The sequence below is a fragment of the Protopterus annectens genome, chromosome 1.part1, assembly GCF_019279795.1.
Source record: "Protopterus annectens isolate FY-2018-M chromosome 1.part1, PAN1.0, whole genome shotgun sequence".
NCBI lineage: Eukaryota > Metazoa > Chordata > Ceratodontiformes > Protopteridae > Protopterus > Protopterus annectens.
In genome coordinates, this window is record NC_056726.1 from 629,026,403 (window position 1) to 629,052,628 (window position 26,226).

Below are 26,226 nucleotides of genomic sequence, written 5' to 3' on the forward strand. Positions count from 1 at the left end.
AATGAAAGAATAACACGGCCGGACTTGCAAAACACTGTTTTTTAATACTTGTTTTAAACGCTTGACTTACCAGTTAATAATAGCCAACATTAAGAAAGATGTAGCAAAATGGCACTACGGCTGTTAACCTAAAGATGTCCAGCTGTGGAAACACTAATCACTATTTGTCACTGCTACTCATATTTTCATGTTTACATCAGTATTTTCACAACTGTGAGACTGATATCATATTGACGAACATAGTGTGAGCATGTTGTCACTCCCCATGTATATTACAATACAATACACTGGAGACATTGCTAAGTGTTTGCCTGTAATTATGAAAATATGCAATATTTGTATATGTACATTAATATTTACAAAACCGATGGCCTACAAATCACTGCATGGCATTATGGGATATCTTACATAATATTGAGGGAAACTGCCATTGATATTTATATCTGAGTTGTACATCTTGAAAGATATTCAGTATTATTTATATTGTTAATTATATAAATAAGCATATTTTTCACTTTCCTATAAATATCTCAGTAAATGAGTACTTAGAAAGGAGTTTCAATTTGTCAACTGAAAGCTCTAGTTAAATAAAGTGCTGTGATATATAAAAGGTTATTTAGAAATGAGTTGTGCTATGAAAAGCATTACTTAATGCAACTGTTTTTTTTTTTTTACTTTCCTAGTGTCAGGGAATGGACCTACATACGCCCATAAATTAAATGTTTTTTCCCACTAAGTGCAATCACTTTAAGTAGAGCTTCTTACAATACTGTTCCTTTCTGACTATAAACCTGTGTGTCTATGTTGTATAGTTTCTGATCTATGAAAAGTTGTTTGTGAAACATTACAGAAAAAGATAATTATGTGTTTCCTTGTATTATATTACGGTATTGATGTAAAGACTGAGGGACAGGTTAGTTAACTCCTACACTAAATATACACTAAGTTCACATGATCTGTATTCAAGAACATCCCTACCACATATTTTTGTGCTTTTTAGTCACTCAGAAAGATTACACTAAGTGTACATGTAGTCTGCACTGTGGTAACGTCTATGAACCCCCTTTATATTTACAACTATAAGGAAATCAGAAGAAGAATTAAAATGTGAATTATGCTTTTGGTATCTGTTCAGTAGTGTAAACTTAGTGTTGGCATTAATGAATCCCATGGTTAATGTTTCACTGAAAAGAAGACTTTTACTCTTAACGTTCTTATTTGTATCCTTGTAACTATTTTTCAGAAAATTATCTAGAATGAAAGGATGCACGTTTGAGTGGCTAGAGGTGTGACATTCCACAGTTCAGTGTTAAGTAAGCAATAATGCTAGACTGGATGCATATTATCAAGGAATTAATGCCCAAAATCACACGTATTAATTTCCTGACAGCACCCACCCTGGAGGGCATTACTACACTTAGAGAAAGAGCTATTAAAATGTTTTGTATTTTTTTTTTATTACTATATACTTTTTTATATTTTGATGTAAAATAGTTACTCTGCCTAATGCCTTAAACTTTCTATAATGTGTATAATTGTTATGGGAGAAAGTATTTTTCATCCAAAATATAACTTAGGTAAATATTAAATGTTTACTCAAATGTGCACCCACACACACACACACACACACACACACATTCAGAAGTACAAGCAAATTCATATGCATATAGCTTGAAAGTAAGCTCTGCCTTCCATCCACTCAATCAAGATGAAATTGCTCAGATTAGTATATGTTTTGGATTGGAGTCCATAAGCGATACAATAACCTTCTATATATTAACAAATCTATGTTGCTCCTATCTTTCACCTCTTGAGCAATGGGCTGACAGAGAAGCCAGGTCTGCAGTACACACACACACACACACACACACACACACACACACACACACACACACACACACACACACACACACACACACACTCTTTTCAATAGCTCAGATGGATGTAAGAGATCTCACAGCACTTAATATCAGTGCTGGCAGATGGGGCCTCAGTTTAACATCTCATTGGAATGATGACACACTCAGGAGTGCAGCCCCCCCCCCCCTCCAAAGTGCACTGCAGCGTCAGTAATCCATCTACATAGTACGGAAGTAGAAACCACAGCTTTTTGCATCAGAGAGTATGCTACCTGTTATGCTACTAACATTGCTTTCAATTTTTATAGGACAAACAATGACAGTATTTGTTAAGCAAACAAACCATGAATTTTTATAGCACAAACACTGACAGTCATTTGCTAAACAAACCACTTACACATTGTAAACAGACTTAACATGAGCAACAGTAAACTTCTTTTCCCTTGTAGCTCACATGTATTGAAAATGCACTGAAACTCAGATTCACTGAAAATGCATCCAGCCAGTGAAGAATTAAGTATACTTGGGCTGTTTTCAAACCATAGGTCCCCTGCATACATTTTTAGGACCACACATAACTGCATTTATTATTTGATTCACCTTCCTGATTTAATGTATTTCTTGTTAAATACAGCAACATTTATTAGAGCGCATTGTAAATTTGCAGTTTTGATCACTTTTTCATCAAGCAGTGAAACAAAATGTAGGAAGCAATAAATGACAAAATTACTCATTTCAGAACATTTCAACCAACTGCAATTATACATCCTGGAAGGTGGTATAGAAAATGAAGGCTCGTTTCCTGTAGGGTATGAGCATGAAAAAGTTAACTGAGTAACCCACCGTCCCTAACTAGGACATTTAACATGCACACACACACCTGGTTTCCTTTTCTTGGAGGAGTAAGTCTTGGTTTTGCTTGGGATGGCACGATCCATGCATTCTTATAGCTGCCAGTAGAATGCATTAGTAAAGGATTTTGCAGCTTGGACAGTGTTATCCTTAAGCATGGGGGATTTGAAACTTTCCACCTCTGTCATAAGTAACGTGAAGTTTGATTTTGAAAAGTTTTTCATGGTGGTTTTCTTGTCCAGGAGTGGGGGCGGAATATGGATATCCAAAGCGATTTGTTTATGGTCAGATCTAACCAGCGAGGTGTTGACCTCTGGTGTGGAACACCAGTCACCCATGTTGGTGATGACCAGGTCCAATATGTTGTCACCTCTGGTGGGAGTGTTGACCAGTTGAATCAGGGCATTTGAGTTTATAAATTCTACGAAAAGTTGGGCAAGGGAGTTAGTACTTGAGTAGTTCTCCCAGTTAATGTTTGGGTAATTGAAATGACCCAACATTAGGGTGTTTGGCAGGACCTTTATGTTTCCCAGTGTTTCCAGAAACGTGGAATGGGGATCCTGGGACATGGTGGATGATCTGTAGCAAGCTACAATTTGAATTGCAGTTTTGCCCATTGTTAGTTACACGTGGATGATCTCTGAAGCATCGTGCTGTGCCACTAACCTGGAGGTGTGGGTATCCTTGATGAATATGGATACGCCCCCACCTTTTGTATTTTGGTTTGGGTTCTGTGGCCGAAATGTATGGTATGAGTTGTAGCCTGGTAGTGCTGGGGTGCTCTCTGGAGCCTTAAACCAAGTTTCTGTTACTGCACATATATCGATTTTCTCCATACTGAGGAGTGCCTCGAGTGCGTGCATTTTGAGGTTTAGACTTCTGGGATTGAGTAGCATTACCCACAGTTTTTTGTTACTTGTGCTATTTACAGCAGTGAGTTTGTCTTTTCAGCCTTGCCTAAAAAAGGCACTATGGGGGTGGCAAAAAATAAAAATAAATTTATTTATTTTCTTCTTTTTATTAAATTAATGTTGTAGCTGGTCTGAATTGAGCCACAGGCAGCTGCTTAAATCAGCCAGTGGTGGATTAGGCTCTGCCTTAGTTATACCCAATTGATCACCCAATATTTTTGACAAAATACACTGTAGGAAATTTTGAAAAATCTGCAAAGTCATTACACTCCCACAACATGTCTTCCCAAATTACCTCTTTCTTCAACATCACAACTCCAACATTTGCTATCTACCTGAGGGCAATTTCTTCAAAGTCTGCTTGAGGTACAGAAATACCTATGCAAAAACTTCTAAGCCAAGATCCTAAACCTTCTGGACTTTGTTGCATACTATGGAGCCATATGTATGTCTTCCCATTTTTCACTTGTAAATTGCTTATCCAATCTCTCTTCCCAATCTTTTCTGACCTCTCGTAGTTATCGTGCAATATATTATACGCCCTACTAATTATCCTTTTTTTTAACAGCAGCTTCCATTCTAGATTCATCTAGAAAGTGTAACACAGCACAGCTTTTACTTAAGATTCCCCTGTTCCTTTCTCTTTGCCTATCCCTGGAAGGGAAGGCAATCCCTAGACTGCAGTCCAAAAGTTTTCTTGGCCTCATTCCATTCTATTAACTGCCCCTCTCTAGATATTTGCTCCCATGCCTGAATTCTTTTATGAGCTTTCTCCTGTAATTTCCAGCCCCCTCCAACTTAACTTCTGTATCCCTATTTGCAGTCATCCCTACCGGCAAAATCTCCTTTCTCCATTCTTATTTTGGCTCTGTTCATAGAATACTTTCTGTCACTTTTTGAATATAATATTCTGTATGGGTCTTACTATTCTCATTTAGGATCTCTATCCAAAATCCTACTCTATCTTTATTTCTTGAACTACTCCCATCATGAGTCATCATCATTATCCCTATCCATTTTGAATTACAACCTTCTGATTGTTTTACATACATGATCCTTACATGTGTACCTCTAAAATATCCCTTTAATCAGGTAATCCTCAACCACCTTGTTGTATTGGAAGGATCAGCTTAACGTTTGCCCTCTTCCTCTCCCAGATAAATTCCTTCACTTCTTTGTTAATTGTTGTCCACACTTTCTCCTTTGGTTGATACAATTACGGTTGATAAAATTATGCCTGACCCATATGTAAAACTAAAGGAACTAAAAACATTTTCATTGTTTGTATCTTACTATCTGTATCTATAAATACGATATTTCAGTTTCTCAGTTTTTGTATTAACTTTTGTTTAGTCTCTTCCCACATATTCTTAGCTGCCATAACAGAAGACTTTTTAATATTTGTACTCCTTAATACTTTGTCTTATCATTTCCCCATAAATATTGGTACTGCTGAACCATTTCATGTGAGGGTACATAATTTATGACTATAGAAATTATTTTATCTTTATTAATTTTATACACCCCAAAGACTTGATACTGTCTCAGAATATTCCACAACACTGAAATGTCCTTTTCTGGACTTATCAGGTGCAAAACAATATCTGCAAATAAACCCAACATTTCTTGATTACCATACCAGTTATATCCTTGCATTTCTGATTCCCTTATTTTCTTTGCCAATGACTATAAATATAAAGAAAATGACAAAGGGAAAAGTGACTACCCCTGCCTGGCTCCTCTGTTCAAACACAACTTATAGAAGAACTCTCCCACTTTAATTCATGAATCCAATGCTTCATGTATCCTCCTAATTAGCCTTATCAATGTATCAGGGAATGCACATACGTCCATTTCCCTATTCATAAAATCACAGCTTACTTTACTGAATGCTTTCTCTGCACCAATACCCACTAACAATAGTGATATTTTCATACATTCTGATACCCTATGGATCATCACTATTGTATGAATGTTATGAAATATTTGCCGCCCCTTCACAAAACTACATTGATCCATACAATATGCACTTTGGCTTAAAATTAAAACGGGTCTGTATTAAACTAGGTCTGATGGATCTTTACCATCTTTAGGCAATACTGCCACCACAGCTTTCTTCCAAGAAGTTGGTGATCCCCCTTCTTTTAAAATAGTTAAATAAAATATTCCAGATCTTCATCACTTTCCTCCCTCTCAACTTCCAAACTTCCATGGAAATACCATCTTTTCCTGGAGAGTTTCCTAAAGACTGATTATGCATCTCATTTCCCTCTATCTTAACTGTTAGTTGTTGAACCTAATCTCCCTTTAACCTTCACATAATTAAAAATTCCATAAATATTCCCATTTGTCCTGGTCTCCTTCAGAAAACACACATCACACCAAACAACATTTGACGACCTTGGTTAAACTTCCATAAACATAACTTTATTGACCAATATTTTAATTTACTAATCACAGCATAAACATCCATATAATTGTTAACTAGGCCAGTGTGACCTTGCTCACCCTGAACAAATAAGCAGCGTCCTTACCCCCGCTTGCTTATTTTACTCATCAAGTAGCATCCCATCACTCACTTTCATTTCCCACTTATTGAATTAAACATCGAACCAAATAAGCAGTGCCCTTACCTCTGCTTGCTTACTTTTACGTATCAAGTAGCGTCCAACCATTCACTTTCATTTCCCAAATCATTGAAATGAACATCCAACACCACAGGGGTAATAGAAGAGGGACAAGCCTGCCTGTCTTCTCCACCTACCCAAACTTATAAAATAACTACACAAATCCCACTGTTTCAAAAACAGAGAGAGAGAGAGAGAGAGCGGATAGCAAGCTCATGACAAAATGTGATTCCTTATCCAGTTACTCATATAAAATCCATTAATCCCCTCCCTACACTTACCTCATTTCCTCTCAATCATCCTACTTTCCCATTTAACCCTTTCATCCCCCCAAACTAGCTTTCCTCCCCTACGCTCTTAATTCTCATTACTATTTCTACCTAACCCCACCTGAATATGTCCCTAGACAAATTGGTCTGTTACCAAACATCATGTATGCTCTTTCTTATTTCCACATTTCTCTGCTTTATACAAATTTTTATAACATTTCTGAAATATCTCTAATACCTCTACAGGATTTCTAGTTATTTTTCTTGTTATAGGCTCCCAAAGTTCACTGACAGCCCTTCCTACTTAAGTCATTTTGCTAAAAGCTTTTGTGCTCTTAAGTGCAATCTTTCTAAACTTGTGCATACTATGCAGGTTCTCCCTTATTTTTTCATTAGCACTCTGCAGTTGTGTCTCCTCTTGTTCTGCGAGACTCCCCATATTCTGCAGTACTTTAATCTTTGTCAGCCCCCTGTAATCAATTTATGTTACTTTTTAACCATACTTCCTTTTGTTTTAGTTCCACTTTATTTTTAAACTCCAGTTTTATTTTATTCAACTCACTAATTGCAATGTCTTAAGATATTTCTGTCTTTCCTAATAACCCTCAAATAATTTCCACTACCTCTTCCTAACAGGTAGGCAGGAAAGCACCAGTGTATCATTTTCACCTCGTAGCCCTGCATATTTATTATGATCTGAAATTGTTTTGGATGTGTTTCAAAGTTTCAATTAAATGAATATACTCATGTAAAACATAATTTCTAGCTAGTGTAGCCCAGTCATTGTACCTTGGGGAATAATATGTACAATCTCTTTGAGTTCCTACTACTAAATTCACATCTTCCATACCAAATCTTTTTATAATTTTCTTCAGAAATCTACCATCTGTTATTATATTTTTCCTTCTAGACCCCCAGATACATCCACTGAATGCCCATCCTCAAATCCATTCTTTGTCAAATTCACATGCTCATTTCTCTCCAAATGTTTCTCTTACAGCATTGTTATTTGCACTCTGCATTTCTTAATATAATCCATTATTATTTTCTGTTTGTCTATACCTGTAAGGCCATTTACATTTCAAGATAATACAGCTAGGATAGTCATTATGATAAAAGGCTGTCATTTGCATTTATACAAGCTAGTGTTTTAAATGTGTATTTCCAACTTTTGGGTTACATGCACATACTAATGATTGGCAGGCTGTTGTATGTTTCATCATCTCCATTTATACCAATATCACATTTTTCAATACTTTTGATTTTAATGAAAACCCTCAAACAAAAATCTAAATACATTTTCAAAACACCCCTATCCCCTATTAACTTAAAAAACACAGTAAACTATCTGCATCTTCAAAAAATAATATTTAACCATTCAGATAGGAACAACTGCCCCAAATCAACAGCTACACCCACAGGCATTACATAATCTAAAATTAAGGTTACCCATGCTAAACTGTATATTACAGCCTTTTTCCCACTTACACTGACTGCTGTCTGTTCTTTTCTTATCTGTATTCCCCTCCCAGATATGAAAAACAACGTGAATGCTTTCAGAAAATATTAAATTTTAGCCGTGCAAAAAAGTGCACTGGCTATCGTTATATAAAACTAAATTGTATACTATTCTATTAAATGCATTAAAGAATGAAGACTGCTAGAAAGGCTGCTATCTCTTATTTACTTCCCATAATTTCAAACTTTATTTTTCACTGAACTACTTGCAGCTTTAAATTTTGCATTTCTCTCAGCAAGGAATGCTCAGACCTCCAAAGATTAATTGCTTATACCTGCAGACAGCTTGTCTCCATGTAAAAATAGCAATGAATCTTTGTAAATTTTACTCAGAAAGGAATATATATCTTCCTTCAGCTGCAGACTTCTTGACTCATACTGAACATATACTAATGGAACAAAAAAGCTAATAGCTTTACAGATGTAAGAAACATGACATTTTCATGGCATTCTTCATTGTGTTTTATTTTTAAAGCTTACATGTTTACAAAACAATAGTTTAGAGCTTATTCCAAAAAGTTTAGTCTAGATATTCACCCTTGTGAAAATAAGAGAAAATATCTTAACTCAACATATAATATAACGAGTGCAACCCACCTCCACCCCAGCATCCCAAGCTCACAGGATATTAACATTAAAATTGGTTTTGTCCAGCCTTTCTTCTGTTGTTATACTGAACAAACTATTCCTACAACTTAAAACAGGCTTGTTTAATATATTTAACACATGCAACATTCACTGAAGAGACTCCGCCACTTTTAAAATACCCCAGACTACACACTACACATAACTGCTTTAATATATATATATATATATATATATATATATATATATATATATATATATATATATATATATATATATATATATATATACACACACACACACACACACACACACACATATATATATATATATATATATATATATATACACACACACACACACACACACATATATATATATACACACACACACACACACACATATATATATATATATAAAACATGCAGTTTATATCATGACATGCTTTATACAAATATTAATAAGAACAACAATCATTCTACTTACACTTATTTTTCCTTTTTAGTTTACTTCTAAACATTAATGACATAAAGTGGGTATGTGCTTTGCAGCCCTCCCCCAACTTTAAAAAAATCAACAAAAGCCCAGTCTTTCTAACCCACTTTATTCTAGCAAAGCCATACTTCACAAATGTGATTGATGCTTTATAGTCTCCCGTTTATTCACTAATTTTTACTGGTACTGGCTTTCTTCCTGTTCATCTTCATTTCCCAACACAAGACTCTGATAAAAGTACAAGGTCATCCTAATTATTCTAGTCAACTTCTGTTCTTTTTTCTGTCTCTCGAGCATTTTCCTTTGGAGCACTGGAAAAGGTTCCATTGGCAGTCTCTCTATGTGCTGTATTATCAGAATAATGAGAAACAGAGTCCCCTTTTGTATGCTAGCTGACTTTTTTGCTGGATAAACTTTTTTATTTCCTCCTTAGCCTGTTCTGCAAAAATTACTTTAATCCTCCAGGGAAAAAAAAATCTGATGACATCTGGATACAGCAGCTAGAATTTCACACCAACCTCTCAACATTCTCTGATTGTTGGGATAAATGTGTTTCTTTTTTGCCAGCTGTACGGTGAATAATTTTCCAAAACACTCTGCTGTCTCCAATTTTTAATACTTTTCTCTTCTTCCTCAGTTTTGTCAGGATCAATTCTTTCTGATGTTGCGATTGCACCTTTACTGATACAGGTCCTGGCTGCTTTCTCATGGCCTGGTTTGGAGAATACACTCAATGTGCCTTTTCAATTAACAAATCATGCTGTGGAATACCCATCCAGTTGCATATCTGTTCTTTCATAAAGGTAATATAATCTATTCCTTCCAGTTTCTTTGGTACAGCAGAAAATTTCACTTTTTCTCTGCAAGCTCTGTCTTCTAACACTACCACTTTTTAGAAACAGTTCTTCTTTAGACATCTTATATTTAATCAACCTTGTCTTCACTTCAGCCTCTAATTTTTGCAGTTTTATCAGTTCATCTGAATAGTTAAAGCTTCTATTTCTTTCAGCCTTTTGTTATTTGAGTTGATATACTCCTTTAATGTTTCATTCATTTTAATAACTTCTGAGTTCATTTGATTTCATCTAAATTACTGAAAGACATTTCTTGTACCAATGCTGAAGCTTAAACTGCTTTTTGCTGAACAGCTGCAGAATTCCTCTTACTCTGTGTTTTCTCTTCATCTTTTCTGGTTGATTTTCTTTCAGGTTCTCCAAATTTCTTCTTTGCTGGCATCCAGGCAGTACACTTAGTAGCCAGTACCTGCATTTTACTCAAGCTGACTATATTGCTGGCTCTTACTTATTTTTTTTCTCACTGGGAGAGCTGAAATAAGTGTGAAGTCATCTTGGACGTTCCATACGCAGTTAATGTTGAAGAAAATTATGTTGGAAATTTGGAAAATATCTGGTATTCGTAAAGGGAATGATGCAAAGTAATTGCTGTTGCTGATAAAACAGGAAGTATATGGGACAATAAGAGACAAGAGTACAATTCAAATGGTTACAGGTGACTTAACTGGAGCATTTGACAACTGAAACCATTAAAGCAATAGATACTAAATTCAACTTGTTCAAATCTGGTGATAAATACTATACTAAATATGTAAAAGGCATGGCAGAGAAATTAGTGCTGGAAACAGTGGAACAAAAATGCTTTTACTGTGGATTGCAGTAATAATCTGGTAATTAATGTAAATGATTGAAGTTACATTTTTTTTTTTTTACAAAATCAATATTTGTAATTATAGGATGTTATCTTGAGTAAGTTCTTATGCCTTACTGGAAATGAGGAAGATGGGGATTCTATCAGTTTTACTGCAATACGGGCTTTCATTTGTATGCCACAACAGACTTTTATAGTTAAGAGTAAGTAGAAGGATTAGGTAAGAAGCCATCTAATAGTATATTATGCTTATATAAATTTATATGATGTACTGCATATGAATAATATGAACAGTGAATTGTTATTAAGCAAGGTGTTATTAGCAAATACAGTAGTCACTGAAAGGCTGTTAAAAAGGAAAGCCACAAAAGCTACAACAAAAAAAGTTAAGTTACAAAAATCAGAAGTTGTAAAATACTAATGGAAAACATTTTTTGTAAACATATAACGATAGTATGGAAATTATTATTTTATGCCTAGATAAGAATGCATAGATGAAAAAGATTAAGAGGGAAATTAAGTAATGGAGGGGTAACACATGATGTTGGACTTCTTGTAAAGATTTTTCATGGAAAATTATAAGAACGAGTTGAGGAAATGCTTGGTAAAAGGATGAGAAACAATCACACATGTTTTCTGATACTGCAAAAAAAATAAAACATTTCTGAAAAGAAAATGCTGGAATGGTGACATATAAAGATAATGTTAATATGTGAATAACATGGTGTAGAGGTTATAAAAACATGTGTAAATTATCTCCTGATGACCAGAGATTAGGCCATTTACTAGGTTTTGGTTCTTCTGAATCTCTTTGGTTGCGAACTTCATGCAGTATTTCCTCTATGATCCCTGAGTAATATACTTTATCTCTGGCAGTAGTTAGACTGCAGTTTCTAGTATGAACATCACTGTCTCCTTCCCACCTGAGTGAGGATAATCACATGGCTTGAACTTGGGTCTCTAAGTTTTCATGTGGTTTACCCTTCCGTGGGTAATCTAATTTGAAAGAGTGCTCTAGTATCACACTGGTGTGTTGATGACTCCCAGTTTTATCTCTCCTTCTCTCAAGACAATATGGTGAAGGTGTGTTGCACCTCTAACAATTTAAAGGATATCCATGCTAGACTAATGCATAATTAGTTGATGTTAAACACCTCCAAAATTAAAACGTTGTAGGGTTGTGTAACTGTGACAGATTTCTCCACTGTGTTGCACCTCCTTTCATTGTTTTTAGTGGTAGTGAGCTTGACATGGTTTCTAAGATTTTTAACTTAGGGGCGATTCTGGACAATCACTTAACATAAAGAGACCAAGTGTTAGCTACATTAAATTTTTTTTATGTTTGCATTTGCAAAACATTTCTTTCATCAAGCACTTTATTTCTCAAGCTGATCCCTTGGTTGCAGCCCATGTCCTAGTCCCTTCATGCTTTCATTTCTATAAAACCCTGCACCTATGATTTCTTGACACCAAGTCTGATTGGTTACAGCTATGGCAAAACTCACCAGGTACACTAATTACTGATATCTCATATTACAATCACATTGTGTCTATTCTTTTGAGAATGCATTGGTTCACTATCTGTTTTCACATCATCTTTAAAACACTGGTGTTACTACACCTGTTCTTCCATTATCCTTGCTGTCCTTGCACTAATCCTGACTAACTCTGGCAATATAAACACAGGTTCATGGGTAGGTACTAGGCTATTTGCTCTAGGGCCTATATAAGCCTAGCCAAAAATGTACCCTAGCTTTCGCCACCCAAGAAAATTATTTTCCTGTGCCCCTGTCGAGCAGAGCCACAGAAGTGATCCTTGGGGTGAATTTCCTATTTCCCATCCAATCATCAAGATTTTTCTTGAAGAGTGCTAATGAGGAGCTCTGTTTGACATAGATGGGTAGTCTGTTCCAGAGTATGGGAAGTCTCTGGGACAGGAATCTATCCCTCCAGCATGTTCTGTTTATTGTGGTGACAAGGTTTATGTCCCTAGAGCGTATAGCTCTGAGGGATTGGGATTTCTTTAAGTGGAGCATATCCAACAGCTCTGGGTTTGACATAGCTTTGTATGTTAGGCAGAGATCGCCTCTGAGTAGGTGATATGCGACGGAGGAAAGCTGGAGTTTTTTGAGACGGTCTGTGTAGGGCATCTGTTTGAGGACAGTAATCCTCTTTGTGAGGTATTTCTGTGGCCTTTCCAGTTGTTGTAGATGTCTTGTGAGGTACATACCAAAAGGGGTGTTGTACTCTATAATGGGTCTAATGAGTGATGAGTAGAGGGGAACAATGACCTCTTTTTTTCTGGATGAGAAACCTTTTTTGATGAGGTGAGACATGTAGAAGGATTTCCTGACCACTGTGGTGATGTGATTATCAAAGGAGTGACTACTGTCCACCTGTGTCCCAAGGTCTGTTATCACATTTTTGGCATTAAGTAGACTACCAGCTATGTGGTAGTTCATGGGTACAAAGTTTTTACCAAAGGGGATGACAATACACCTTTTGGCATTGAGCTTCAGACCATGGCTTTGACACCAGGCATCTTTCTCAGTGAGGCCCTTTTGTAGGATGTCCACATCGTTAGGAGTTTCGATTATGGCTCCTAGTTTGCAGTCACCTGCAAACTTTGCTAGCCAAAGACCTTCTGTGTTAGCCTGTACTTCAGAGAAGTAGATACCAAACAGGGCAGGACCCAGGACTGAACCCTGTGGTACTCCACTTGTCACTGGTCTGAAGTCGGATTTGGAGTCTGCTACTTTCACATGTGGGTTCTGTCCATGAACCAGTTGGCAACCCATTTTGTGACATAGGGATTTATACCTAGTTTAGTGAGCTTATCTATAATTCCAGAGTGGGGGATGGTGTTGAAAGCCTTGGCGAGATCTAGATAAGCTGTGTGAACCACCTTACCCTCATCTATGGCTTTGGTGACTGCTTCAAAGAAGTCAATCATGTTTAGGAGACATGATCTGCCTTTTACAAATCCGAATTGGGTAGGGTCCAGAGTTTGGAGATTAGCAATGTTTTTGTTTATGAGTTCCATGATGATACATTCCATGGCCTTGCAGACCAGGCTCGTCAGGCTAATGGGGCAGTAGTTCCCGAGGTCCGTCATGGCTCCCCCTTTGTGGAGTGTGATAACCGTCGTGGTGCGCCATTCAGTGGGCACAAAGCCTGAGGTGAGGCTATGATTGAACATGGTATTTAGGTAGTGTGCCAGTTAATTCTGTGCTAAAAATGTGCTAAAGGGTCTTTTGGCCACCCCTACATTGCTTCCTAACTATTACTTTATAACAAATCAGATTTATATATGACAGAATGAATGACTTTTATCCTATGTATTGTATCTGTAACAGTGCTTTAAATTGAATAATGTAACAGTTTTTCTGTATGTATGTATGCATGTATGGAGCTTTTCTCCCCGGGCTTCCGCTGAAAATGGACACATATCGAGTCGGACTATCCTGGTCAACAAATGTAAAATAAATAAAAGTAAAATAAATTATTTGGTCCTCCCTGTCTGTGGGTGTAGACAGGGCCATACTGCCCAATCAGGGCTTTGCGTTCAACTTCCCAGTGGCTACTTGTGGTTCAACAAGGATATCTCAAAACAAGTAGCTTTTGTTTCTTTGTCTGATATGTTCCATACCTACAAAATTTACTTATTTTGTGTCTGATGGAAAGTTCTTCACTGAATTCCCCATAAAATATTGAAAACCTTTGTTTTTCAGCTTGCATTCAACAACAGTGGGGTCAAACAGCACCAGGCTTTCTTTTAATTGTCTAGGTTCCAGTTACTCTATTTAAACTTTTAACTTGCATTATACTTGGTTGTTCTGTGGCTGAAAGAGAATTTCCTTAGGTTGCTGTGCCTTATTATTTTATTATTTAATGTATCCTGTTTATTTATATGTCTTATTTAATTTTTGTATTTTAAGATTTCATTTTTATTGAAGTGCTTTGTGTTAAACCACCTAAATAAAATGTGAAGTCTGAAATTGAAGAAGATGAAGTATAAGAAAAGAATAAATTAACTCAAGTTTCAGTTTTGTTTTTATGCAAAACTGATTATAATGAATAAAGCAGTTATACATAAGTAGAAAAGACAAAACAGAACAGTAAGAAAGGAAAACTATAAGAACATGGCTTAATAAGAAAGGGAGAAACTGACTGTATATGGAAATGATGAATAATTGTAGAAAATAAATTGTGTTAAACTGATGTTCTTAAGGTTGTTAGGCTTGATTTAATGAAGGAAAACTGGCATTCTCCTGCTGATGTAGATATAGTATATTTGGTTATAAAGTTTAGATTAGTTTTAAGTTATTTAGTTATTTTAGAATTTGATTAATAAACTTGTCCTGACTGGTTTTGATAAATACCAAAATACCTTCACTATATTCCTAGGTTACTACAAGCTCAGGACACTGGGGCCTCAGTTTAACACCTCATCTGTAGGACCACACTTCAGGAATGCATCACTTTCCTATGCTGTGCTGCAGTGTCAGTGCTTGGACAGGAATCCAAGCATACTGTCTGGGGATAGGACCCTTTCTTTATGACATTTCTGAGACAGAAGATGAGTATGCAACCTGCTAATTTATTAATATTTGTAACTTCTAAGTGAAAATCATGAAGGGATCCATTACTGTAGGAAGAGATCCTCAGTGGGAGGCATGCAATGGAACCAAACTGTGCACCTTAACAAAATGGAGGAAAATAGCTGCCTTGGCCATCAAACGTTCATCATTTGTGAGATGTTTTATTTTTTCTCTATGCCTGCTGATCACCAAGCCAATACTGATGTTAACCATTTATTTCCTTTATGGTACAAGAGTACGGTCATGGCACAGTAATCATACATACAGCCATCAGAGTATTTTTTTCTTCTTGTTTTATGACCTAATTTCCCCTTCGTATTCCAGCAGAGACCAAACGGGCAGGGACATACAATGGAGTGGTACTGAGGCCAGGTCACTTACTTCTGCAAGTGATGTCATCCTACAGTCCTACACCCTTAAAAGAAGATGACTAAGTCCATGTGCAATATGTAGAGTATGCAGCCCTGGACACCCCCCCCCCCACCAACCCCTCCCCCCCATCCTTGCAGAGGTTAGCAGCTCCCACCTTGTTATTTCATTCCCTCCTCAGCAACCTTCTTGTGCACCCTGATAGCTAAAAGCACTTATGGTTTCTATGTCAGAGTCAATGCTTTACCTCACTGCGTCACAATGCTGGTTCATACTGATATGAGGTGGATCTGTCGAAGGGACAAGGCATCATGGATGACCCAGGACTACAGGCATTCACACCATCATGAGTCTGATGCAGTTCTCATTGGGTCCTGGCAGTGGGAAGGGAAGCAAAATCTTCTAGACATTCATCACACATTCAGTTAGATAGCATCCTACACCCTTCAGGGTTCCCTGAACAAGAAAGACAACAGCATAGATCTTAGAAAAAAATCTGCAACTTCTACATGTACAGCCTGGTACAAAAAAAACAAAGAAAGACTATAATATGACTTGAATACACATGCTGCAGAGTGCAGAGAACGTTCTGGCAATGATTTTAGGCCACTACACAACCCACTGGAACACAGGCACTTCTCAAGCATCTTGTCCTGTAAGACAAAGGATTTCACTAAACCAGAACCCATGAGAACTTCAAGAAACACTCTGTGATAAGATCACAAATCAGATTTTGCAGGATTCCCAGAAAAAAGGAATATAAAAAGGGAGGACAACTATTCTGAAAAGGCATGGGCAAAGGAAGACTCACTCAACAAGTCTGGTATAAACTGCAAGACTCTTGAGGGGAAATGATTCTTCCTAGGATATTTGAAAGGTAAACATCATACAGGAAAAGCTAAGCTGAAGCCATATCTCTATGTTTATAAGAGCAATATTTAAAATATGTCCCTATTTTTGGGACTTTGCCCCCTCCCCCCATTTTGTTGGGCCTTGTCCAGATTTCTTACACTAAGAGGTTGAGAGGTATGACTGAAGCCTTTATGCCAGCACAGACTTTGAAGCATGACATAAGGAGTATGCTACGCAATGAGACTGAATAAAAGAACAAGTCAGGCCTCAGCTCAGTAAAGTCGTTAAGTCACTGTATAACGGAAGAACAGTTCATTTGTAAAGGAAGGCAATGTTTTATAAGTGCCAAAAAATACAAAAAAAAAAAAAAGCTACTAAATGCAGACTAAAAGTATTTCTTCTGGGACTAGGGTAACAAAGAAGATAATATTCTAGAAAACTATAAAGTCAGAAGACAGGCTAATATGCAAAGAATGTGACTGAGAAGGTATTAGGCAATTAGCTAAGTGAGGAGAAACATGGGACACAGTAGCCTATGGGTGACAACAGCTGGTCACAGTCCTTTGGTAAAAATTCTGGACTTGACTGCTACATTGAAAAGGTGAAACCAAAACTGGAAATGCTGGTTCCCAATTCAAAACTCGAAATGCTCTGCAGAGCTACCCAGTATAGCCCTTAATGCCTCTACAGTGGCAGAAGGATAGGAAGCAAGAACCAAAATGTTCCCCACTTGAGCATTAATATCATGCTATGTGTGCAGTGACTGGGTTATTCTACAGATACATTTCTTTCTATGGCAGAAGAAAGAATCTCTAGCCTGTCCTTTAAAGGAAGTGTTAATTTTGCGCATGTTTATGCTGTCCAGCACTTCAAAGAAAGGAATAATATGTCATCCGCAAATTATGAGGTTTGGCAGAAAACTCTTACCTTGTCAACTTCTCTCAGAATCTGGACCAGCCACAAACCAAAAAGAATGCCTTTCAATCTATTCAGCAATTTGGCAAATCTTCCAAGAGCCTTTCTAGTCTGAGGAATATAGGGGAGAACATCTGCTGATCTATTAAAATGAGGTAGTGCAAGGAGCTATTAAGTGGTGATATGTCTGTCACACGAGGAATTGAAGGTAGAAAACCTCTGGACTTTAGAATTCCTCCTCTATTTCGTGTTGCATGGCAAATGTCTCCATGTCACCTGCCTTGAAGAGAGTGACCTAAAAATAAGCCCTGAGCAAAGGGTATTTTATTAAAGTAGGGAAACCTCTGGCTATAATCTCCTAATGACAGATTGCAAGATGACTAATAATAATTGCAGATGACTGCAAGTTAGGAGCGATCATCAATTTCCCTAGTGATGTGGACATCCTCCAAGGGGGTATCACCCAAACAAATGACTGGTGCCAGAAACATGGCCTCAAGCTGAATACAAAAAAAAAATGCATCATCATTCCCTTTGGGGAGACTGATGTCCCCACAAATGATCACATTAATAACAATGTCCTAAGCACGCAGTCAGTCGTGAGGGATTTGGGCACCTAGATTGATACCAACCTGACTTTTGACCACCATTTTGCTTCTATTGTATGAAAAGCTTTCTACATGGCCCACCTCATAAGTAAGTATCTCATCCAGGGACAAGGAGGTTATAACATCCCTGTATTCCTCACTTATAAGGCTGGTTATTGAGTACAACGCCCCATTCAGCATGTACCTTGCAAAGCACATGCAGCAAGCAGCTTGAAAGACCACAGAGGTTCCTCATCAGGAGAATCCAGGACCTCAAAAATCTACCATACACAGGCTAAAAGCCCTATCCCTCTACTCTGTTTCATACAGACTCCTCAGAGGTGACCTCTGTCTGGCATACAAGGCGATCTCAGACCCAGCCTTGATGGGACTGCTGCATATCCACAAGTCAAGTTCCACTCGAATAATCCCCATATGTGGCCTCAACATGGTCTGTGACATCAATAGGATTTGTTGGTGGGACAGGCTTGTGTCCCAGAGACTCACCCCATCTACGGAATAGAGTCCCTCTCCACATTAAGCAGAATACTTCTTCACCCCTTTTTAAGTGCAACCTGGATAACTGGATGGGAAATAGAAAATACATCCCAGGCATTCTATCTGTGTCCCTGCTGGACAGGGGCATCAGGTGCTGATTTGTCTAAACATGGGCTAAACTCTTGGATAGGCTTATAAGGGCCTCAGGGTCAATAGCCTAGTAACTCCCTATGATCCTATAATGCAGTAGATCCCTGAAGAAACAAGAGCTGCAAAAAACAGTATCAGCTTATTAGTATCTTGAATACTCAGGCCCTGAAAGCAAGACACCTGCATCTTTCCAATAAAGTACCCACAAGGTTATAGGAAGGATACTAAGCCTCAAGATTACCTTCTGTAATAAAGTGTCTATCTTTAGGTATATTAGCTTCCTGTTGTAGACAAGGTACCCCAAATGGAAGAGTTAATGGCAAGTGTGTTGCAGGCACACTCTATGAACCAAAAGACTGCATTATTGTATCTGCAGAGAACAAGAGCTAAAATGATGCCTAAATATATTAAGGATGCAGGTGGGCAGCAGATGAAGAAAATTGTTTCTGAATGTGAGGTGAAGTAGGACAACACATACAATAAGTGTAAAATTGAATTTTCGGGTGATCAGTTACACTAAAGGCATATCTGTACCTATGTTGACAGTTTATGCAAGATGCTCAAAACTACAGTTATGAACCTATTAATTATGGATGTCATTACCCAAACACATATCTTGCAGTGGATTCCACTGTTTTTTCAAGACTGGATAGCATAAGTCCCTAAACTTTAAGTCTGAAATTGTTGTATCTCAGAGAAATGCTTCTTAACTAACATGCAGCAGTCTTAGAGGTGATATATGTAAGTAATGGGGTGTGGGGGACGTGGGGTCCCACATCAGAGAGTACAGGGGGCTTGCCCCTGCCAAAAATGCTTTTAACTAGCCACAGCAAATTGTACTATTCACTGTTTCACCTTCAGGATCACACGTAATTATTTGGAGTTCCAGGGATCTCACTCTCAGATTTTCAGCAGAACTCTATCTTGCAGCTGTATATATAGCCAACAGAACTATAATGTGCAACCATGGATAACCGTAAAACAATTTCGATATCCCAGTAGCAATAGATCTAGTAGAATGCATTTTATTTCTCAGCACTTCAAACATCTGTGATTTTAGTGTCAGGAAACACAACTGAAATGTCTCATTTACCCAAAATAAATTTTGCACAACAGTGCAAAATTTAAAGTATTAGGTGGAAGAGAAGCTCAGGCATTTCATAAAATGCTTCATTTTTGAGAGTTGGCCAAACAAAATGTAGCCAATAAGATCCAGATGTATTTAATCAGAATGAGCTCTATTACCTTTAGTTATGACTACTTGGAGAAGATGGGAAGGCAAGTATTTTTTAATCATATTTCATGAAATAAATAACGCAAAGTGCGTGTTTAAAAATTGCATCAAGCTTCTGAAAATTTAACTGAGCAAAAGCGGTGTGGCTGTGTTATAAATCATCATTTTAGGACCATTAGAGAGACTGCGGTTACTTTATGAAAGAAAAAAAAAACTAAAGTGGTTTGACATTCAGAAGCAAAGACAGATCACTAAATGGTGTGGTTCAAAGCAATGCTTCATTGTCAGAGGCTCCTGATGTCTCTTTCTTAGCTTGCGACTTAATGGCTTACTTTTTGGTAGTTCAGGCATGCCACAGTCATAAGAAAAGTATATGTTAAGAGCAAAAGAATCAGAATGAAAGGAGCAGTATCCTGGTCGATCACTGTTAGCGTATATACTGCAGACGGACAGAATCACAAAACTCCTCTTCGGGCAGATGTTTCAACAACAGCCAAAATGCTTAGAGCAACGAGAAAAAAGTTAACAGCATGACACCGGTAAAGACAGCTACCTGATAGTAATTCCCATTACTCACATTATGTTTCCATGCAAGGAGCAGCACAGCAAACATTGGCCTGACATATACAGCAAAGAAAAGTATTCAAATGAGGGTAAAATGAGAAAAAACGTTCAGTGAAAATTTGAATTTCCCTTTTTGCATTTATCACATATAGCAGCACACTGACTTACATATACAGGTAAATCAACAAATATGAAACAGCAACATTATTTCTATTTATCCCCTACTTAAAGATCTGACAGTCAGTTTTCCAAGCTTCATCAGACTTAAGTAGGCCTGTTGGATGCCCACCCTGGAGCTTGGCATGAAAACCTGTACTAATATTCTTACAATACAATGCAACAATGCATTCTGTTAGTCAACTACTGAGGGCACTCACATAATCAAATATACTTTAACTAGGAACGTTTCAGCAGATTTGGTCTAAACATCATAGTGAATGAAAGGGCAGTTGCTTGAATGCCTATCTGTGACATGTAGTGTCTGGGTTACGGTTAGACCTATTGCTTTGAATTATGGATAGGGTTGTTACTAGGGGTAGGTGTACAGCTAAAATTAGAATTATGGTTTGCATTTGAGCTAGGATTAGGATTTGGATTATGCTCAATGAGTTAGTGTCAGAGTTACATTTAGATATCATGGAATTAAGATGCGCTTCAATTATTATTTCTGCTTGTGTTTTGGCAGTCTTCATTGGACAGCACTACATGCGCCAGCATCCCAAACGCTAGAAAACCACTGTCTTGAAGCCAGGGACTCGATCTTGTAGTTCAGGTAGGCTGCTGCTCACACTTGATCTTGAATATAAGTTTGTGCAAGCAGCTGTGAGGAGGGACCAGGAGTGGGAGTTAATACTTATGGAGGGGAAAGTGGAATTTAGGTTTAGGCAGCAGAAAGGAGATTGCTGACTCAGAGACCAGGAGTTACAGGGGAGATGGCTTAGGAAGCAACCAGAGTATTTAATCTTTGGGAGGGGAAAGAGGATTTTATGGATAGAGAGTGGTAAGAGAGTTTTAGATTTAGGAACAGGAGGGGAGATTTAAGGTTAGGGAGACATCTAGGAATTTAGGTTTAGGGAGGGGGGTTGGTATTTTAGGTTTAAGGAGAGATTACAGATTTTAGAGTTAGGGAAGGGGAGTGGAGAACTAGGGTAAGAGAGTGAGGACTCAGTCTGGGAAATGGGCGAGAGCTTTATGCTTAGAGTTTATGTTAGTGTAGGGTTATACAGTTGCATAGGGTCGAGTATGGGGAGAGCTATGTTCAAGTGGGAGACTGGGATAATGGGACTTCAAACACTTGTGGCAGTAAGCAGGTGTATATTTTGAGCATGTGGCAATAAGCAGGTGTACATTCCGAGAATGTGGCAGTGAGCAGGTGTACATTTTGAGAATGTGGCAGTGAGCAGGTGTACATTTTGAGCACGTGGCAGTGAATAGGTGTATATTTGCAGCATGTGGCAGTGAGCAGGTGTATATTTTGAGTATGTGGCAGTGAGCAGGCATATGTTTTGAGTAAGTGGCAGTGGGCAGGTGCATATTTTGAGAATGTGACAGTGAGCAGGTGTATATTTTGAGCATGTGGCAGTGAAGAGGTGTACATTTTGAGAATGTGTCAGTGAGCAGGTGTATATTTTGAGTATGTGGCAGTGAGCAGGTGTAAATTTTGAGTATGTGGCAGTGGGTAGGTGCATATTTTCAGCATGTGGCAGTGAGAAGGTGCATATTTTGAGAATGCGGCAGTGAGCAAGTGTACATTTTGAGCATGTGGCAGTGAGCAGGTGTACATTTTGAACATGTGGCAGTGATCAGGTGTACATTTTGAGAATGTGGCAGTGAACAGGTGTACATTCTCAGCATGTGGCAGTGAGCAGGTGTACATTTTGAGCATGTGGCAGTGAGCAATTGTACATTTTGAGCATGTGGCAGTGAGCAGGTGTATATTTTGAGCATGCGGCAGTGAGCAGTTGTATAGCGACCTACTAGCACATAATCAACTATAGTAGACGCATATCAATATGTCTTCTGATCAAATACTCTAGACCCATAAGCCATGGACTGTGTGTGATATGATTAGTATCTAAGTAGCCAGTTAGTAGCTGGTGGGATGTTATGGCATCCTCTCCAAGGAAAAGTCTGACATCAGCTGCTAATATACTGGGCGGGCTTTTTCCCATTTTGTTTGACTGCAGATACAGAAAAATAAAATTCTGTTCAAATAAATTGCTAGCTGTTAAAATATGGAATTAAAACACATTAGTAACAAATTCTAACAATGTTTAATAAACTGGCACACTTTCTAATTATACTTGGTCAAGTACAGTTACTGAACACTTTTCTATTCATCATATCTTACCTGTAAATGCTCCAATGACTACTTAATAAAGGCATCTTTGGAGGCAATGTCTCATTGTACCTATCAGCATTTCTTGTGAAAAAAACAAAACATGTTTTGTACAAGTAGTTAAGTATAAAAACAGTTACGAAATAATTAAACACCTTTGTCATACTTTGTTATATTCCCTAAACGTTCATGTTCAGGCAAAGGCATTATATTTGCATGTTTGTATTAATGTACAGTTCATTTGGATATTCTGTTTTAAATTATTTAGTGCAATTATTCAGGAAAGAAGCTAAACCCCTCTTCAATAGTTACATTTATACCATTGAATTTCTATGCCAGTCAGTAATGTCCTGTCCCTGACAGTGTACAAGCCAAGAAACATTACGTTTTACTCTACATATGACTATTTCTAAAACTGCATGTCCATGAGTAAGATATATATTATATGAAACCGGTAAAGTGGGATCGGTTACCAATATGGCCATATGATTTACATACGCTTCATTTGCTTTAAAAGACTGGTGAATAATTTAAAACAAATATTGCAAGTTTCTTGCCACACTAATATAAACTTTAACTTGTACTACAAGTACTAGAATCCCTTTTTGTATCACATACAAATGAAAATAATTGTGAAAGTTATTTACTGAAATGGTCATAAGATATCTACACAGTATGACAAGTAAATGCATTGCAAGGAGGGAATTTTCATTATTTAGATATATATACATCTAGAACAACTTGGGATTAGAAATACAGCAAGTATTTTTAAATGCAGTGTGAAAATTGTGTTGATTTTGTTTTAACAATTCTGTTAGTAAGAATGATGCAGTCAGCAGTGTGGATATGTATCACTTCCTATCCCCCACAGACTATATATATATATATATATATATATATTAGTAGACATTTTGAATTAAAGCATCATTTTCCATCATTCTGTCATCTGTTCTTAATAACCTTCATGTTTTAAAGGCAACAATGCAGTACATTGCCACTGTGCTCTAATTATGTATATACAGAAAGTGACTGCCAAGTCATATGAGTGAATACATTTCAGCTGCAGAAAAGCATAACATTAGCAGCAAAATTTGAGACATGTAACACTATTAAATGGATGCAATTTATTAAGCAGATTTTCTAGCTTTTGCCAAATGCTATTGTTGTAACGTTGATAGGTGTTTATATTTTTAAAATGTTAAATGTATTTAATATAAAATATCTATAATAATACCCACTGCAAAGTTTTGCTCTAGCAATTGTAGTGAACTACCAGCATCATCTACAATAAGGGCATGCAAACATCTGCACTTACTTCAGGTAATGCAGAGAAAACATGTACTGGTGAAATATGACCATGATAAAAGTCAAGCAGTCTATGTGCTTTTGTTACAAGTCAGTGGCATTTCGTCTTCTCCTTGCATTCACAGCAAACCGCATATATTACAGGATGTAACAGTAGGGAGAGTTAAGTTTGTTTACTAATAAATGGCAGTACCCCTGCTTTAATTACAATACACAAGTTTACCTATGAAAATACTGTAAAAAACCAAGGAAATGAATACAGATAAAATCATGCTAACCTGACAAAATGGAAGAAAAGGACTGTAGCATAAAGATCAGGTAAAATAAAATAAGCTATACTGGTAACCAATAACGAGTGAACAATGAAAATGTAAGGCAGCACATATCTGTTCCAGAAATCCTCCCCGACTCAGTGCCATGAGAAAATGATCTACTCTAAGAACAGATCTGAATGACAGGTCAGGGAGGAGGATGGAAATAGTTCTGAATTTATTTTGTCATGACCTCACAAACTCACAATTCAGGACAAGACATTCATCACAAATGTTCTAATTTTGACAAGTGCTGTATCAAACTAACATTTACAAAGCAATGGAGACAGGGGTCCCACATGACTGAGTATAAGATGGAACATGTTGCCACAAAACACAATTTTTTGCCCTCTTTATTACTACGTAGTTAATGACAGATACAGTCATGACAACGACAGATAAACAGGATTGTAAAGGTATCCAGCTGAATATTGTTATGAATCTAAACATTAAGAAAGGTTATGAAAGTACAGAAGTTGGGGTCATGAAGAACAACATTTTATAATCGCTCTTCTTTGACTTGACAGACTGATTAGATTGGGGAAGAAGCTGTATTTGCACTTACACTTTCAGTATGATTTGAGATAATCCACATTATATGCTATTTATCTACTTGAATTTTATTAGAGAATTTAATAGAAATACAAACATTATATATATGTATATGTATGCGAAGATAAAAATATTTCATTTATCATTTATTTATTGATATTTGATTATACAAAATTAAATATATAATCATATGTATGAATGATCTGTCTTCCAGCGCACAAACGAGTAATAAGTGATCAGGGTTTATGTTAGTTTATTGAAAGTTTACTTTGTTGAAATTCATATGGTCAAGACCAGATGATTGATAACTTAAACTATCAAAAACTAACTGGAATTGCGTGGAGGTCGCATTAAAGTGGGGATTGGGGAATGCACACTTTTCCCTACTGTAGTGCTATCCTAGAATTAGCATATACAATTAATAGAGGGTGTAAGAACTGTAGGGGATACAGGGTGCTGGCCCACCTGCAGAAACTCTGTTTCCATTTTTTAGTTAGTTTCTGATATTTTAAGTTGTTGACCATGTGACCTTGACCATATGAATTTCAACAAAGTAAAATTTTGATAACCTAACATAAACCCAGTGATCAATCAGCAGAGTATAACTTCTGCTAGCTCAGGCAAGGTATACAGGACCATACAGCACAGAACAGAGCTGGACAACAGAAAGAGCACATCAATACTTATCAGATTGTTCAGCAGCAGTCTTTCATTTAAAACAAATCAGCAAAATACATAAAACACATGAACGAACTGAGACAAGTAGTGACGCATGGGAACACTAATGTCTTTGACACAACTGCAGTATAGGCAAATCTTGTTAAACATAGTAAGGTAGTCAGGCAGTATATTTTGTAACACTGATTACCAGTGAGGCATCAGAACTTCCAAGAACTAAACCATGGCCTTGACATATTGTATGCAAATATAAAGAGGGTCAAGAAAAGCCCTTGTTCTGCACCCAGTCTGTTATACACTCCTCCATGATGATTGATGCCTAGCCTTTCAGGCCAAGGAAGATCCAACCATTCTTGACCTCATACTCCTTCACAGGGCAAATAGTTCTTAACATATCCAGTTATAGGGACTAAACCTTCACCAGAAGATAAATAAGATATGCTGTCAAGACACATTCATATTCCAACACATCCCCTGCCTCTGCAACAAAC

At 37.2% G+C, this 26,226-nt stretch overlaps 1 protein-coding gene across 21 annotated transcripts in view; it reads right to left on the reverse strand.

Annotated features, from left to right (window-relative positions):
• LOC122806573 (regulating synaptic membrane exocytosis protein 1-like) overlaps positions 1–26,226 on the reverse strand; it is a 3,343,889-nt gene that overhangs the window by 1,229,415 nt on the left and 2,088,248 nt on the right. For 15 of the 21 annotated variants that reach the window (XM_044077123.1, XM_044077214.1, XM_044077165.1 and 12 more), the window contains one exon: positions 22,902–22,973. The exons of the other annotated variants lie outside the window; for them this stretch is intronic. In XM_044077123.1, the coding sequence (XP_043933058.1) occupies positions 22,902–22,973 (72 nt within the window). The remainder of the gene's footprint in view (positions 1–22,901; positions 22,974–26,226) is intronic. 21 annotated transcript variants of the gene reach the window in all.